The sequence below is a fragment of the Acartia tonsa genome, chromosome 1 (genome assembly GCF_053477335.1).
Source record: "Acartia tonsa isolate MP-2025a chromosome 1, ASM5347733v1, whole genome shotgun sequence".
In the NCBI taxonomy this organism is placed as follows: Eukaryota; Metazoa; Arthropoda; class Copepoda; order Calanoida; family Acartiidae; genus Acartia; species Acartia tonsa.
In genome coordinates this window covers 58,240,215-58,256,963 of record NC_137260.1, presented here as the reverse complement: position 1 = coordinate 58,256,963, position 16,749 = coordinate 58,240,215, and the positions used below count along the sequence as shown (strand labels likewise).

Here is a 16,749-nt window from a genome sequence, read left to right as displayed (position 1 = left end):
AACTAAATATAAAATATACAGATGTACTTAAGTGAATGGAAAAATTAAAAATTTAGTGCTTTTTTTATAAAACTCAGGAGCAAAAGAATAAGGTTTAAGGTTAAATGTTAAAAAGTTTTAAAGATTACAACAAAGCATAAAAAAGAAGTTGACGGCGATGTAGTACGTTTAAGACCTAGCAAATTTTGCTTTCTAATTAAAACAATTTTGATCACAGAATAATAAAATGACAAGAAATAAGTTAAGGTAATATTCTAACCAATAAGTTTAAATTGCATTTAAATGGCAAATATGACAAAGAAGTCTGTTGCAGTTTGTTTCAATATTTTCAATCAATGTTTTTTTCAAGTGTTTTTTAAATAAATTATAATTTGGCCTATTTTTTAGATCTTTTAAAATTTCTTCATATCTATTCCATGTTTTTGGTAAAGAAATAAAAGGCAATCTAGAAATTAGTGCAAGTCTGGAAAATGGTATAGCAAAGTCAGCATGAGTTCTCAAAGCATAAGGAATATTTCTATCTTGATTCAAAGTCCAATAATTGCTTATTCTAAATGATTTAGGCTGCAAATCCTTTATATAGAGATACATAAAATTTAATTTAAAATAATCCACAAGTGCTGGAAATGGCAAAATACCCAACTTTTTAAATAAGATTCCTGTGTGAGAATTATATTTGGCATTAGAAATACATCGAATAGCTTTCTTTTGTTGCTTAAAGATGTCATTAATAAGGCTATCATATGTTGAAGAATATGCTATAATTCCATAGATTAAGTGACAATGAAAAGTTGAATAATATAAGGATCGCATTGCTTCAGGATATAATATTTTTTTACATCTGCGTAAAACAAACAATGATTTTGAAAGTTTTGCATTTAATTGTTTAATATGGTACCTAAAATTGAGGGCTGGATCAAAATAAACCCCTAGAAATTTTATAGCAGGTATTTCTGATTCATGGTTGACAAATTCTAATTTTCTAATGAGTTGATCATTAGGGGAAGGGCAGTCAATATTATTTTCATTAATGTAGATATTTATTTCATTCCATGGAATTAGATGAGGGGAGGGATGAAAAATAGTAAACTTAGTTTTTAAAGGATGTAGAGACATTTTGTTAGTGCGAAACCAAGTAGAGACTTTTTGCAACTCTGAATTTACAAATGTGACCAAATCTGCTAAATTCGGCCCAGAGGCAAGAAGGGTAGTGTCATCACAAAAAAGTAAAGAATATAATAAAGTGGACTTTGGTAAATCATTTATGAAAATTATAAACAGAATTGGGCCAAGTATCGATCCTTGTGGTAAACCTAGAGTAATTTCACTTAGTGTTGAACTTATTGAATCAATACAAACAAATTGTTGTCTATCTGTCAAATAGTTTCTAAACCAATTTAGAGTGGACCCCCTAATTCCTATCTTTTCCAATTTTTTACACATTATGTCTACAGGAACCATATCAAAGGCTTTGGTTAGGTCGCAAAAAATACCAATTGTATATTCATTATTATTCATTGCAGTTGAAATTTTGTTAAGCATGTGAATCATAGGATGAATTGTAGAATTGCCTTCCTGAAAACCAAACTGATTAGGGTGAATAATGTCATGCTCACTTAAATAGTCTTTCAATTGAATTGAAACTAATTTTTCCAAGATTTTGCTAAAAACCAACAATAGATTAATTGACCTGTAATCATTAAGGTTTTCAGGATTTCCACCCTTTTTAAAAACTGCAGAAACTTTAGCAATCTTAAATTGAGAGGGGACCAAACCATGCCTAAGAGATAAATTAAAAATATGTGCTAGTGGCTTAGCAATTAGCGGCAAAATTATTTTTACAAATTTAGTGGATAGACCAGTAAAATCTGTGCTAGATTTGCTTTCAAGATGGCTAAAAATTTGCATGATTTGTTCAGGGGAAGTTAAATTGAAAATAAAATTTGCTTGGACCTCATCTAAATAACTGTCAGGGGGGCGATCGGTTGGTGGAATTGACTGCTGAATATTAGTAGTTACACTTGTGAAGTGTCTATTAAAATTTTCAACAATTAGTTCAGTTTGATTTATAATATTACCATTTATATTCAAAGATTTGGGTGAAGAATTTTTAGCCCTCCCACTCTTATTACATGCCTCTTTGATAATTTCCCAAGATTTTTTAAGATTACCTTGATGTGAAATAAGTAGCTTACTATAGTGAAGTTTCTTCATTGCTCTAAGTAGTTTATTATAAAGATTCTTATATTTATCAAAAATTTGTTTATTTTCAACTGAACGGTGTTTAGAATAAATTGAATAGAGTTCTATTTTTGTTCGCCTGGATTTTAAAAGACCCTTTGACATCCAAGGTTCTATTTTATGTATGTTTATATTAAAGCGAACAGTTTTTTCTTCAAAATGGGCATCAAAAAGGGTGAAAAAAATCTCATGAAATTTGTCATAAGCTATTTGTGGGTTTTGTTGCTCGTTAAACGTACTTTGAAAGTTAGCCTGTTCTAAAAGAGTCTTAAAGGAATTTATATTTTCATTAGAAAAATTTCTGGTTTTTATAAATTTGGGCCTATTTACAACTTTAGAATTATTCAAAAAATGAAAAGGTGCATAGTGATCAGAAATATGTGTAGTTATTATCCCTGATGAATAAAAGTCATTTAAACTGTTTGTCCAGATATGATCTATTAACGTTGCGCTACTACTATTAGCATGGCTCGAAATTCTTGTAGGGTGATTTATAATTTGTAAAAAACCAGAGGCAAACATGTTATCAATAAATTCTTGAGTTTTTCTATGATTTTTATATTGTAGAATATCAATATTAAAATCTCCTAATATATATACTTTGCTATTATAATCTGAAAGTTTAGACACAACATTTGACATTATGTCAATAAAAGAATCAAGTTGCACACTTTGAGTCATATTTTCTATTGGAGAAGGAGACCTATAAACGTTACCAATAATAATCCTAGTTTGATCTGGTAATTCTGTTTCAATAAATATAGATTCAAAAATCATTTCATGAAAAATAGAAACCTCATCTAGAATTTTATATTTTATAGCTTCAGAGAGAAAAAATCCCACCCCTCCCCCCCTTGATAGAACTCTATTCTTGTTAATCAATTCATGGTAGCCATTTAATTTAAAGAAATCTTTATTAATTATAGAATGTATTTCTTGAAGACCAATAATATCAAACGAGAATTTGTGACAGGCTAATTCATTCAAAAATTCTTGGAAATTATTAAACTTGGAAGCAAGACCCTGAATATTTAAACTAAGCAGAGAAGTAAGTTTAGTATCTTTAAAGCAATTTGCAAACTCATCTTCACTATAATATGCACAATTTAAAAAGCAATTTTCGTAAGGAGAATCAAATATATTAATATCTTCATTTCCAATGCCATTTTCATTTTGAAATACTGTATTAAATTTAAATTTATTATCGGCCAGTATACTACCCAAACCTAAAAGGTTATCATCCTGGATCATGTTTGAGCCCTAGGAAAAAGTCACGCCAGGTACGTACGTCCACCGCCACCGCCTTCATTGCTCCTGCAATAAGAAAAGAATTAGATTCAATTTTAAAAAGCAAAAGTGCTAAAGAGAAAATTTGTTTAAGAGAAAAAAAGTAATTTAAACCAAAGGCGGGCCCTAACTTTACAATAAAAATAAATTTAAATAATAAAATTAAGAAATATATTAATAATAAAAATATATAGACATTAAGTAAGTGCAAAGAATGTATTTTTGAAATGTTCATGTAAGAAATGTTAAATAGATTTGTTATATATGGGATTTTTAAATAGATAGATAGATAGATTATTAACATAATAAGATGTGTAATATCTCGGGTTGTGTATCTGTGTTTACTTAGGTATAAAAAATGAAAACTTATCACTTTTTTTTGTTGGTATCAACCACAGCTCTGGTGCCAGCCCTGCGTGAAGATATCTTCACCAAGAGAGGGGAAAGTGGAAGGGTAGATTACAGTTTTAGAGGGTCCAAACCATAATCATAGATTATGTTTCTGCATCTATAAAAATGGATTCAACTCCCCAACTGTATAATCAACAGCAGAAAATATACAGGGTGCACCACATAAATCCGGACTTTTTCTTATTTTTAAACAAATAAACATAAAATCGTCAATTTTAAAGATTTTATTGAATTTTAAAAACAGGGAAGCAACCTAGGTATATGACTATTAGATTATTTAATAAAATCGCCGCCAGCCTCAATCACCGCCTCTACACGCCCCCTGAACCGCCCACCGACCCTGGTCACCATGTACCTGTTCAAGCAGGCGAAGTTCTCCATACTAGGAGCAATGAGAGAGGTCTTTTTGGTATGGGCACGTCTATTGGTTCATTCTTTAATGGCGCTCCCGGCCCAAAAGTCCATTGGATTAGATCGGGGCTGCTGGGAGGCCACATCTCTTTAAGGACGTGAGTAACCGCAGGATCTAAATTAACCCATCTTTAAAGCTACCCTTTAACACGGTGGCTCTCATTTGGGCCACAGTTAAGCTAGAACAACGGTTTATACCTTTTAAAAATGGCAAGAAGATTACGATAGGGTTATCAGCGCAATACATAGTCTAAAGCGAGTTTCAAGGTTCCATATGGGCCCCTGAAGTCAAGAACCGAGAAATTTTCAAGATTTTGGACGTTTTTGACATCTTAAAATCTACCACGATCCACTTTGTCGGAGTACTTCAGCCAAGTCAGCTGGGATAGAGAGCTCTAGTCTTTTCTAGTGTTTTCACTAGGTATCTGATAGTATCTCCAGCAAGTTTCATTAGTCCATCTCACCTACAGATGGGCTGAGATCAGATTTAGTAGGCTCAAGTCATAAATCCACGGTAAACTAACTGCGCAATTCGAATCTGCCTTGTTGAACATATGCGCGGCTAGCTCGGCGTACACGTCCTCCATCGTCCAAAGATTTTCATGGGCAAAATGGTCATTACCTAAGCTTTTTATAGTGGGGTCAAACGTCCTGATTGGTCAAGTAGTTTTGGCGCTATGGTCGTTTTAAAAAAGTCCGGATTTAAGTGGCGCACCCTGTATTCTATTAGCGTAGCTACTTTATAACTCATTTATTTTAAATTTGATTAATGAAAGATATCTAAAAGCAATTTAATTATTAATTTTAAAAAAATAAATACAATAATTTCTATAATCATAACCATGCAAACAAATATTCCATAATTATTTTTTCATTATGATTTTAAAACAATTAAAGTAAAAATTTTCTGTCTGTTTGTTTATTGTTTACATTTTTATTATTGCGCTAGTTTTTATAAGAATGCCCCGTCATGTTGCATGATTTCTCGTGACGTCATTCATATTTTAGTCCCCAAAGTCAGTCAGAAACTGCTAAATTCAGGCACATTCCCTTTAAGCCAGTCCCCAAAGTCTGAGACTCCTAAAATATGAATATTCGATCCATTGTCCCCTCCCTTCCTCCCTGCCTAATTATTATAAATATTACTAAGAAATATGGGCTAATAACAACTTGTTTATGGATGCTATGACTAAAACCCCTTTCTTGACCACCCAAAGCCCCTTCCCTTACTTTAAAAAATCTTTTTAAGGCCCTGTTGGAAGTTTTAATCCGTGGGGCTTTTTTGACCTAAGTAATTAACCTCTTCTAAAATAAGCATCTATTTATTATTTTTTTAAAAGTTAAATACAATAAGAGTGTCATTATACAAGATACACAATCAAATTCTTGTTATAGTGTAAAAATCCAGAGTCAATAGAATCCTCTAGTATCCCAAGTATTCCAATTGATACACACTGTAAGAATGATGATGAACAAACAGACATGTCATGTTCACCCTCATCAAGTCCATCCAATAGTCAATCCATTTCCACTTCCAGAGCTGTGACGTCACAGGATGATGTTATCCAGTGTGACAAGATAGAAAGTACGACCAGCTCGTATGACCGCTTGTCCCTGCTGCCCGCGCCTGTGGATGTTGCCAGTGAAGAGTTTGACCAGGTTAGGTCAAAACATAAGGGAGGGAGGGGACATTGGACTGTTTATTACAATTTTCCCTAAAGTTTTATAATAACTAGGGTTGGCGATCCGAAATCCGTTTTTTAATAGCGGATTCGGATTCTTAATTGTAAGTGGGTAGCACCCAAAGTTGCTTTTTTCGTAGGTATATATTTTCATTTCACAGTAGCTTTTCATGCTTATGTTAGGTTAGATTAAGTAAGGGTTAGAAAATGGCCGCTGTAGGGTCTAGAAATAGCCTAGGAGAAAAGCTACAGTGAAAATATGAAAAATCGTAGCTTTAGATTCTTCCCAGTACCCGATAAAATGTAATCCCTTAATTTATTTTTAAACGCCTTTTAAAATACTAGCTGCTTCGCCCCTAGCCGCTAGGGGCTTTGCCCCAAGAGGTTTTATCAAACTAATTTTTCGTGTTTTTTTTGGGGGGGGGGGGAATTTTTCATTTTTTGGGGGTTAGGGGTGTCCCACTTCCCAAGAAAATAGTCATAAACCTTCCCGGGACCTATGAGAAGCTACCCTGTAAAGGAGAACCCGATCGGTTCAGCGGTTAGCGAGATCCTTCGCTACAAACAAACAGACAAACAAACAAACATCGTTCTACTTTGTATTATAGATTGCTAGAATCCGGAATCCGTCAAAAAAAATAAGAATCCGGAATCCGCGGAATCTTATTAGTAGGCTCAACAATTTTGGGGACTTTAATTGAATTTTGATAGGTTGGTACGTTGAGTGTCCAAACGTTTCCTCCACTAATGGTAATCTACACAAGGGCTATTTTTGTGTATTATTATTAATGATATATATCAAATTTTATTTATCGGCCATTGCCTTATCCCTTTAGATCCATGATTAAATGACGGAAATGATGTGATTTCTATTCTAGGTTATAACGTTCTTGGATGATTCATCTGTTTGTGGCGAGGTGGAAATTAACACCAGCAGTAGTGAGGATACAAATATGATTAATGGTGAGTTTATAGTTAATATGGTTGATACCATTGATGCAGAGCCAGAGCCGCCATATTTTGCTGGAGCTGGAGCCGTTATTTTTAGAGAGGCTCCGGCTCCGGGGGTACCTTAAAAAAATGATTGGGGAAAAAAAGATTTTTTATACCTTGATTAAACTTAATGTTTAAATTTTATAATTTGGAAACCCTTTTAAGTCCATTTTTCAAACCTTTCAAGTCAAAATTAGATTTTTTTAGTTTTTCTTGATTAGGTTGGCGCCGGGGCCGTTATTTATATAGTAGGCTTCGCGGCGGCGAAGCCGCAACAAAATCAAACGGCTCCGCATCCATGGTTAATATAAATGTTCCGCTACCTCACTACATAATGATTTTATTCAGAAATGATATAATTTTGAAGCTGGGTTGCACATCAAATTATCGACCTATCCTATAACTATGTCTTTTTTTCTAGTGGAGAGAGATGGAGAGACTGATATTTATACAACACCAAATAATCATGGAACATTCAAATCTAAGTTGCAGGTGAATTGTTGTTTTCTACGCCAGTGGAGGCCACTTTTAAATATTTTTTTTTGTCTAGAGTCGATTTCTCTTTGGAATTTGATGGTATCCTCCTCCCCAAAAAGTTATAAACCTTCCCAGTACCATGAGAAGCTACATTGTAAAGGAGAATCATATCGGTTCAGTGGTTAGCGAAATCTTTTGGTGCACACACACATAGACAAGACTTTTATATTATTATCCGCGGAAAGCTTTCAATAATACGACGCGATAGATAACTATTTTAACTTACCTAGGTACCTACCTATTTAATAGAAATTGTAAGTAAAAATAAAGAATTGAAATTGTTATTACAATAAATTCTGATTCCATTCTAATATCGCTCTGTACTGTTTTATTCGTAGAAAATTGTTTGTAATACTATGCTATGCATGATTTTACAGTATAATTAAGAACTGGTTATTAATCGGTTTCGAAGCCATTCTGGATTTTTTATTCTCTCTATTTTTAAAACTATTTCAAATTTGGTTTATAGGAAGAGAAAGAAACTCTTGATGCAGATTCTAGTCAACAATTTCATACTTCTAATAAAGGTTAGTACCTAAATTTCCTTAGTACCCAAAGATATATAACAACGTTATTTGTTTTGTTTGAGCAGCCATTGTTTCTTAGTGTTTGGACCTCCAGAATTATGCATTGACCCACTGTCTCAAGGGAGCTACTCTTTATTACCTCACCCTCGCCGAGTGTGGCAAGTGTCCCAAATTAAGTCACCGTAATGAATGACGCTCTCCGAAGAGGAGCTTGGGATAAGGGTTGTACAGATATTATGTACGTGACTATTAAGTATCCAAATCACTCAATAATCTCCCTTCTTACACAACCAGGGGAAGTTGCGCGAATGTATTCAACGGAGAAATTCGAGTTGCCACATGGGGACTAGAACTCGAACTCTCATCACCGTAACTCAGTGCGTTACCACTGAGCTACGACACCCCTTATAATAATGTTATCTTGTTACTCAGCTCAAGACAAATTTGGACAAATTTTGTTTGTTCGAAATTATTAGTGTCTGTCCAAACTTTACAACCAATAAGTTTATTATACAGAAAGAGCAATTTTGTATAACATTATTGGCAATATACATCAATTTATCGTTCATTGTCTTATCCCTGAAGTCATTGAAAATTGATAAGTTGTCAAGGCGTTCTTTTACCTTTCTGAGGACAGACGACGCGTCTTCACGTATTGTTCATTAGGGTGGATTTAAGTATAAACCTTTTATAAAGGCCAATATTTTCTTAACAACTTTTGGCTGTATCTCAGCAAGATATTAGGTATAATCTTGAGCAATAATAAAAAGTATAAAACGTACTTATGATTTTTAGCTTAAATTTATTCGGAAAAGGTTAATTTGTCAACCACTATACTAAAACATGTAGGTAGTTCAAATACCTACCCTTCTTTTATAGCGAAGTTTTTCTATTATTAGAGCAGGGGTGTATATTCTGCATGGGATCCCCGGCTCAGGGGGGGGGGGGGAATAAAAAATAAGTGGTTGGAGGGGGAAAAAAATGTAAAAATTAAGAAAACTGAAAACATTTTTTCCATTTCGCCCCCCTCCTTGGTTAAAAGAACTAAAAAAATGTGTGGTAGGAGGGATAAAATAAATAAAATATAGAGTTCTTTAAATATTTTTCTATACCCCCCTACTTTTTAAGAAAAATCTAGGGGGGAAAAAAAATAAAAAATTTTGTAGCAGGGGAAAAAAAATAAATCTTGTACATAATATACACCCCTGTATTAGAGTCAGTCTGTATTTCCCTCCTTCCGTAATGGATAGCTCTTATGGGTAATTTATGCATGTTAGCATTGTCCTTTCGATTTTAAATTTGGCATATTGATTCCTGTTAAAGTTAGGTACGATTTCGAAATGCTTAGCATTTCTATAATCGCTACCAGAATGTCCGAACGTCCATTTCAAACATTTAAAAATATTTATTCGATGTAACATTCCTATTCATATTTTTTTAATACTGATTCCTAAGACAACAAGGTAAATCAATGTTTTAAGAGAAGCATGTCAATAATCACCTTCAATGTTTTAAGTTTGTCCTGCCATTTCAGATCTTTGCATTCATGGTTTTTATTTTATTAAGGTATTCTTATCGGGCAGAATAGCTGTGAGTCATTGGGCCTCATGATTGATGGTTCATCAGCAGGCAACCTGGACACGATGTCAACTATTCTGGAGGCTGCTGCAGGCAGCTCCAGCAGCCAGGGAGTCACTTGTATGAATGGTGATACACAGGAAGAGGTCGGTTGCATGGAGGTATTATTTTTAATGGTTTTATTTAAAGACTACCAATAAGTTTTAAAAATATGAAGACTTTAAAATATGCAATTTAGAGGGGAAACTGGGCTACTTATTACACTAGTCCCCCAAAAGTTTACAATATTGTTTTCTTATTCGTTGGCTCAACAACTTTGATTTTTGAATTTTGATAGGTTTGTTCAAAAGGTTGAGTGTAAAACGTTTCAACCACTAATTATAATCTACAGAAGGGGTTAGTTTGTGTATGATCATTGGAGATTTATGTCATTGTCTTATCCCTTTAGATCTCATGATGTTTTTGTTTATTTTTCAGGTTGATACGATGGATGTTGGTTGTATGCAAGATGAGGAGGAGGGTCCTTTTGATTCTCTTGTACTTGATCAGATCAGGAATGGCTGCATCAGTTCTGTAACAGAATTGGATAGTCTGTTTACCAGTGTCATACAATCACAAAGTCAGGTGAGAGGATCAACTATCATAATTGAGATAAAATAAACGTGGATTTTATTACAGGGGAAAAATTATCGTTAATTTAGGTTGCTAACATGGACATCATTTATTGGTCAGTTCGTTCATCTAGTAGGAGAGAGGAGTTTAACGGGGATGGATGGGGAGTATGTATTTTAGCCAACTACAAGTTTCTTAGAGTAGATGAAAATCTGGTGCAACATCAAAGTACCTAATAACATAGGGTAGTGCGGGGTTAATGCGGTAGGGGGGTCTAATTCCGGTCACTCGACCAACTTTTTTAAAACCGTTTTTTAACGGTGTTCTATACGTTTGCGAGAGATCTTCAGAAAAGCAAAGTTGTAGTTTATTGCCTATACTTTCATTTCTTACTTCAGCAAATTTTTGTCAGATCACTCCTTCTATGATTTTTTTTGCCCTCAAAAAGTTGCAAAAAATTTGCAAAAAAAAAATTTCAAAATAGGCCATGTTCAATCTAAAATTGTGAAAAAATGGTAAGTCCTATCGACCCCCGGGTTTTTGTAAAATGAAAGATATGGCATTCATTTATCGTTTGCAATTGGAGGCGTTGTTCTAACTTGATTTTTTCAAAAAAAAATTTTCGTCTCAAAAAAAGGGTCTATTCCGGTCACTTTTTTTACTTTTTTTTATTACTGTATTTATAACTGTATAATACCCTAATGTTTTATTTAGGTGATCTGGAAGCATAAACAACCTAAATGCATGACCCAAGCTTTAATCATTGCCTTGCCTGTTGTGTGATGTACATTACTAGTCATTTTACTGCTTGTATTATGTCATGTTTTGTTGCCTAAGCTTTTCAATTTGTAAAGACATTAAAAATTTTTCAGACACATTTTTATAGTTATGGGAAGAGTATATCACCCAAAGGAACGCCTTAAATATTTTCCTGAAGATGTATCAGCTGCATTGGCTCATGTAAGAAGGGGTATGTCTATTAGAAAGACTGCTAGAAGATTTAAAATTCCATATGAAACCCTTGCATCTTTTTCGTATAAGAGGGTGTTCGAGATTTTTGCGCGGTTTGGATTTTTTATGTCAAATCGGCTGGGATTAAGCTAGAAAGGTGTTTAAGGTGTCTATAGAAAGCTCTTTGCATGTCCTAACAAAAACTCCCCAGGATATGGGTTCTATCTCCAAGATTTAGAGTACATATTCAAGATTTTGCATTTTCAAAATTCCTGTTGCATAAAATGTGTTGAAATATTAGAGTTAGACCCCATATCATTTCGAGTTAATTGTCAGGCATGTAATTTTGCATCTTTAGACACCTTAACCACCCTTGTAGGTCAATCCTAGCCAATTTGAGACAAGAAAAAATGTATCAAAAACTGCTGTCAAAACTGGCAGGATTTTTAAGATTAAAAATTTTTGGGGAAAAAATCACTTTTTTCAAGAAATTCCAAGACCTGCTAATCAGAAATTGCCTCTAATTTATGTATAAAGCTTAAAAAAACCTAATCATATAATAAAAAGTATGATTTAAAAAAAAAAGTTTGCATGAAAAAAATTGATGTTTTTTTATGCGATTTTACCGACTTTTTTAAAATGGGCAAAATGTGGTCAAAAAATTTTCTGATCTGCATGCGACTAGTACCGTTAGAAAGCTAATGACCTCAGCTTTCTACTCATAGTTTAAAATGTTAAAAAAAATATTTTAAGGGGGTGTTCCACCCCCCCCCCCCCCCCCCCCAAAGTCAACTGACCGAAATAGCCCCACCGGTGGGGTTATTCCGGTATAGGCCAACCGCCGCCCTTAAAACCGATTTTTGACCGACTTCTAGTTGCGAGATCTTAACGGGACCAAGACAGGCTTCTTCGTTATTGCCATATCTTTCATTTGCACTCTTAAAAACCGGTAAAAGTTTTTGGGAAGTATGTTTTTTTTTAAGTTGAAGCAAAAAATTGACCGGAATAACCCCGCACTACCCTATAGATTCCTTCCAAATACTTAGAAGCTTTACAGTTTAGACTAGCTCACAGCATTACAGACTAACATCCTCTCTCTCTGACAAGGATTTATCATGTAACCTTTATTCATAAATCATAATGCTTTTGCTGTTTAAGCTATGTATCAAGGGGCGTCGTAGCTCAGTGGTAACACACTGAGTTATGGAGGTGAGATTTCGAGTTTAAGTCCCCATATGGCAACTCAAATTTCTCAGTCGCAATTCATTCACGCAAGCAGGGCAATATAAAAGGTTTAGTTATATTTGCCAAGCTTGAATACTATGTTAATGTTTACCCTTGGTGGTTTTGTGTTAAAATAAACCTTGGCGGTTAACTATATTATAGAGATTGATTAAGTAATACCCAGGGACAAGGGAAGGCTATTCTGGCAAACAATGCTTTAGAGCTGATTTCATAGATTTCCAGTTAAAACTAGATGATGAGATTATGCAACTTTTGGCAGAATTTGACAAGAATCTCAAGCATTTTAATTTATTAGTTTTTGCTCACTTTACTACAAGCCATGCAAAAATGATAGTCAGAGATTAGTTCCATGTTCAGTTTTGAGATGAACGAGTTGAATAATGCTTTTTACATATTTTATATATTTTATCTAAATCATAGACTACTCGTAAATTATATGTTTAATAGTGAATAAAATTTATTAAAAATCCCAAAGAGTGGATAGCTGTAATATTTTCAAAAATATTTAAGATTGTTTAGATATTTATCTCATCTAAAAATTTTATATAAAAAAAGTTTTTACGACACCTATCAATAAAATTCTGAACTACATAACTATTCTTTTCCAAATCCTAAATTTTATAATATATGTTGTGGTTTAATTTGGTATTTCTTGACAACTTCTTGCCTCTAATTGTGAAACAAGTTGGAGGGAAGTGGCGAAATAGGTAATGTAAATTAGAAGCTTCCCTGAAATCATGATTTATTATGTACTGCAATACTAAAAACAACTAATCTTCTCCGAATATTAACATTTACAAACTTTTCACAGAATTTAAAATATGGGGAATTTCCCCCATAGTGCCTTGTAGAGCACAGAATCCCCACTTTCCCGACCATTAATTTACAACAAATTGTAAACGACCAAAGGGGAGGGAGTCTTGGTATAGCATTAAAGAAACCAAAAGATATATTTCAAATAAGGAGGGGGATCAGTGCTTGATAGGCAACTTTGTGGTAAGGCACCAATATATGTTTTTTATGATTATTTTAAATTAAGTTGATCGTCAAATAGAATTTAGTTCTTTATGTTTCTAGGTCATTTTTTTTTTAAAAGCGAAGCTTTTCTATAATTAGGGTCGGTCCGTAAGTCCGTCCGTACGTCCATCCGTTACAGTTAGCTTTTCTCGTTAATCTAAAAAGGTTAGGATTGTCCTTTTGATTTCTAACTTTATATGCTAATTCCTATAGCAGTTAGGTACAAATTCGAAAGCGCAGCAACTCTATAATCATTACTAGAAAGTCCGTACGTCTATTTAAAAGAAGCTTTTCTATAATTAGGGTCGGTCCGTAAGTCCGTCCGTACGTCCATCTGTTACAGTTAGCTTTTTTCGTTAATCTAAAAAGGTTAGGATTGTCCTTTCGATTTCAAACTTCACATGCTAATTCCTATAGCAGTTAGGTACAAAATGATAAGCGCAGCAACTCTATAATTATTACTAGAAAGTCTGTACGTCTATTTAAAACAAGCTGATTTTTTACTTTTTTTACAACAAATTTTTATATATTCAAATTATCCTAGTCATCTGATTTTTTTAATACTGATTCCTATTACAACATGGTATAATGTTATAAGCGAAGCTTCTCTATAACTAGTCTTAAAAACGTTAGTATGTCCTTAAACAGTAACATGTATTTAATAAGTTTTGCAACAAATTTACTTACAATTTTGCATAGACATATGTTCAGTTTATTCAGTTCTGTCACTCTATGAGTGTTAATGTTCGATTTCCTTCCAATTCAGAGCTTCGCTTTTATAGATGTTGTCATCCTTGTTTTAATAAGTAATGAGCAAAGGATTTTATTTTTGAGCTTTAAAGTAAGATGTTTTTAAGTTATTGAATCAATTTGAAACTTTTACTTTAACTTGCTCTAAAGGGTTAATTAGGAAGTGTTTGAAAATGAGCCGAAGTAAAAATTTGTAAAAATATTTTGTTTTTCGTCTTTAAACAGTTACAAATTTTATGGGTAGGAAAAATATTTAAAGATTTTATTTTTAGGAAGTATTTCAAAATGTTTTTTAATCTCCCTACTGTGTTATTTTTTTAAAATCGTTCTGCTAATAACATAAATAATCAGGGTTCGGCAGCCGCGCCTCAGCCTCACTTTTAAACCTGCTTGTGAGCAGAAAAAAAAATTCAGAAAGAAGGATTGTCTGCTAAAGAGCTGTTTTATACATCCAGCTTAATATTATAGTAATAAAATGACGATATCACTGAGGCTTACACGCGGCTTACGTGCGGCTGCCGATCCCTGTTAATAATCTACAAACTTTTGATGAAGTTTAGTGAATTTAGATTAGCAAATTTATACTCAGACATAATTACTACAAGCCCCTTTTAATAATAGTTGAATCATCGATAATATTACACACTCATAAAGGTTTCGTGATTAGATTGAATGATTTTAATAGACTTTTTGGTCAGAGAAACCTTCCCTTGTCCCTGGTAATACCTTTGTCGTCAAGGATGAATCTTAGTGGTTGGTCAAGGGACCTTTGTGGTCCAGGACATATATATTGGACCTTTGTGGTCAAGGATGAATCTTAGTGGTTGATCAAGGGACCTTTGTGGTCCAGGACAAACCTTTGTGGTTTTGTGCAAAGACCTTAGTGGTCAATTGAAGTGACCTTTATGGTTAAAGACTTATCTTTGTGATTGAAGAACTTACTATACCTTTGTGGTCAAAGAACAAAACTTGTGTGATTACAAGACTATGTATAAAGGTGCAATATAACCTTAATACTCTTCACATTCTCTATTGTAAAAGTGCAAAGAACAAGAGAAAATCCATTTACATGTTTTATATGAACTCTGAGACACACATACTGCATTTTCTGATATCCCAGCATTGAAAATAAGCACACACAATAGATTGAACACTAGTATCATAAATTTTATGTATATAAATGATTATGTATATGATGTATACAATGTCTATATTGATGTTCTGATATTCTTATTGTCAATTCAAATTTGGTTAACAAAAAGGCAGCCATTTTGAATCATGGAAGCAGCCATTTTAAAAATGAAGGCAACATTTTGTCAGCTGATTTGAATTGACGGGTATAAAAGCTGAGATATTTATTGTAATAAATCAGTTCTGTATTTGCTTTGAAACTGTTAACAGTCAAAATAAATATATAACTCCAAAGAAATCTTTGTTATTTAACAAATATTATCTTTGTAATATAACAAGGAAGTAGCAGTCCATCAAGAAGACCTTCCTGACTGAAGAACCCTCAGCAAGCTGACCTTCCATCCCAGAAGTCCTCCCAGCCTACATCTTCCAAGTACCTACCTAGTGATAATAAGGATCCCTAGTTCATGGGATATCTTAAGAAGGTACTTATTGTGGTAAAGAGTGGCTTTACCACAAATATCAGATTTATAAAATCATTAAGAGTTAAGGGAAAGCTTGGCAATTAAACAGGCATTAGACTCATTTTAATTAGGTCATTTAATCCTAGAGGTCGTCTTTGGGTTACTATACATATGTTACACTAAATGTTAAAAATATTCAGTCATTCAACTTTTTTTTCAGGACGATGTTGGAAGCCTAGTGGAAAGTTCTCCCAAACTAATTTACCTTAATCCCGCCCTGGAGAAGGAAAACCAAGACCTGGAGGCGGCTCCTCCTTCCTCCAGAAAGCTGGAGGCTGCAGCTGCTGCTGGCCAAGGCATCCAGCCAACAACAAAGAAGCAGTTGGAACAAGAAGATAATCTGTGTACAACTACAACCCCAACAAAAGCTGCCATAATGAAACCTTTATTAAATGGAGATACTTTGCATCTTACTCATGATGTTAATAATGAAGATAAAGTTGAAGGAAATTCAGCTGCCGCAGCTGTTAAGCTGCTGCAAACAAAATCTTTGAATGGTTTAGATCCGCCAGGGTTGGCTGCTAGTAAACACAGGCAGGCGGCTGCTTAGTCATCAGTTTTTTTAAGGATAGAAATTTTTTTTATTCTTTTTATAGTTTGTCTTTTAATATTATACTGGGGCTTTCCCTTAAGTGCCTAGCTAGCACATAATCCCCCCCCCCCCCCCACCATCTTTTGAAGGAATTGGAATTTTTAATCCCTCCAGGGCTAACCTGTACTTAATGCAACCTTACCTAACCAAACCTAAAATAAAACACAGGACACGAAAAACTAGCCTCAATCACCCCTTATTTTCAATTTATTTCAAATTAATTGATGCTTGAATCCAGTGAAAATGACGCTTTTAAAGTT

General features: G+C 33.8%; 1 protein-coding gene across 2 annotated transcripts in view; it reads left to right on the top strand.

The window, feature by feature from the left end:
• The window catches only part of LOC145324756 (uncharacterized), a 32,709-nt gene extending 16,171 nt beyond the window's left edge, over positions 1 to 16,538 (top strand). The window contains exons 6-12 of one of the 2 annotated variants that reach the window (XM_080167375.1): positions 5,746 to 6,009; positions 6,911 to 6,995; positions 7,447 to 7,517; positions 8,032 to 8,089; positions 9,656 to 9,813; positions 10,145 to 10,291; positions 16,058 to 16,538. In XM_080167375.1, the coding sequence (XP_080023501.1) occupies positions 5,746 to 6,009; positions 6,911 to 6,995; positions 7,447 to 7,517; positions 8,032 to 8,089; positions 9,656 to 9,813; positions 10,145 to 10,291; positions 16,058 to 16,447 (1,173 nt within the window). In that variant the 3' untranslated portion in view covers positions 16,448 to 16,538. Of the gene's footprint in view, positions 1 to 5,745; positions 6,010 to 6,910; positions 6,996 to 7,446; positions 7,518 to 8,031; positions 8,090 to 9,655; positions 9,829 to 10,144; positions 10,292 to 16,057 lie in introns of both variants that reach the window. The other variant, XM_080167368.1, reaches the window with a different exon arrangement.
• The last annotated feature ends 211 nt before the right edge of the window (positions 16,539 to 16,749 follow it).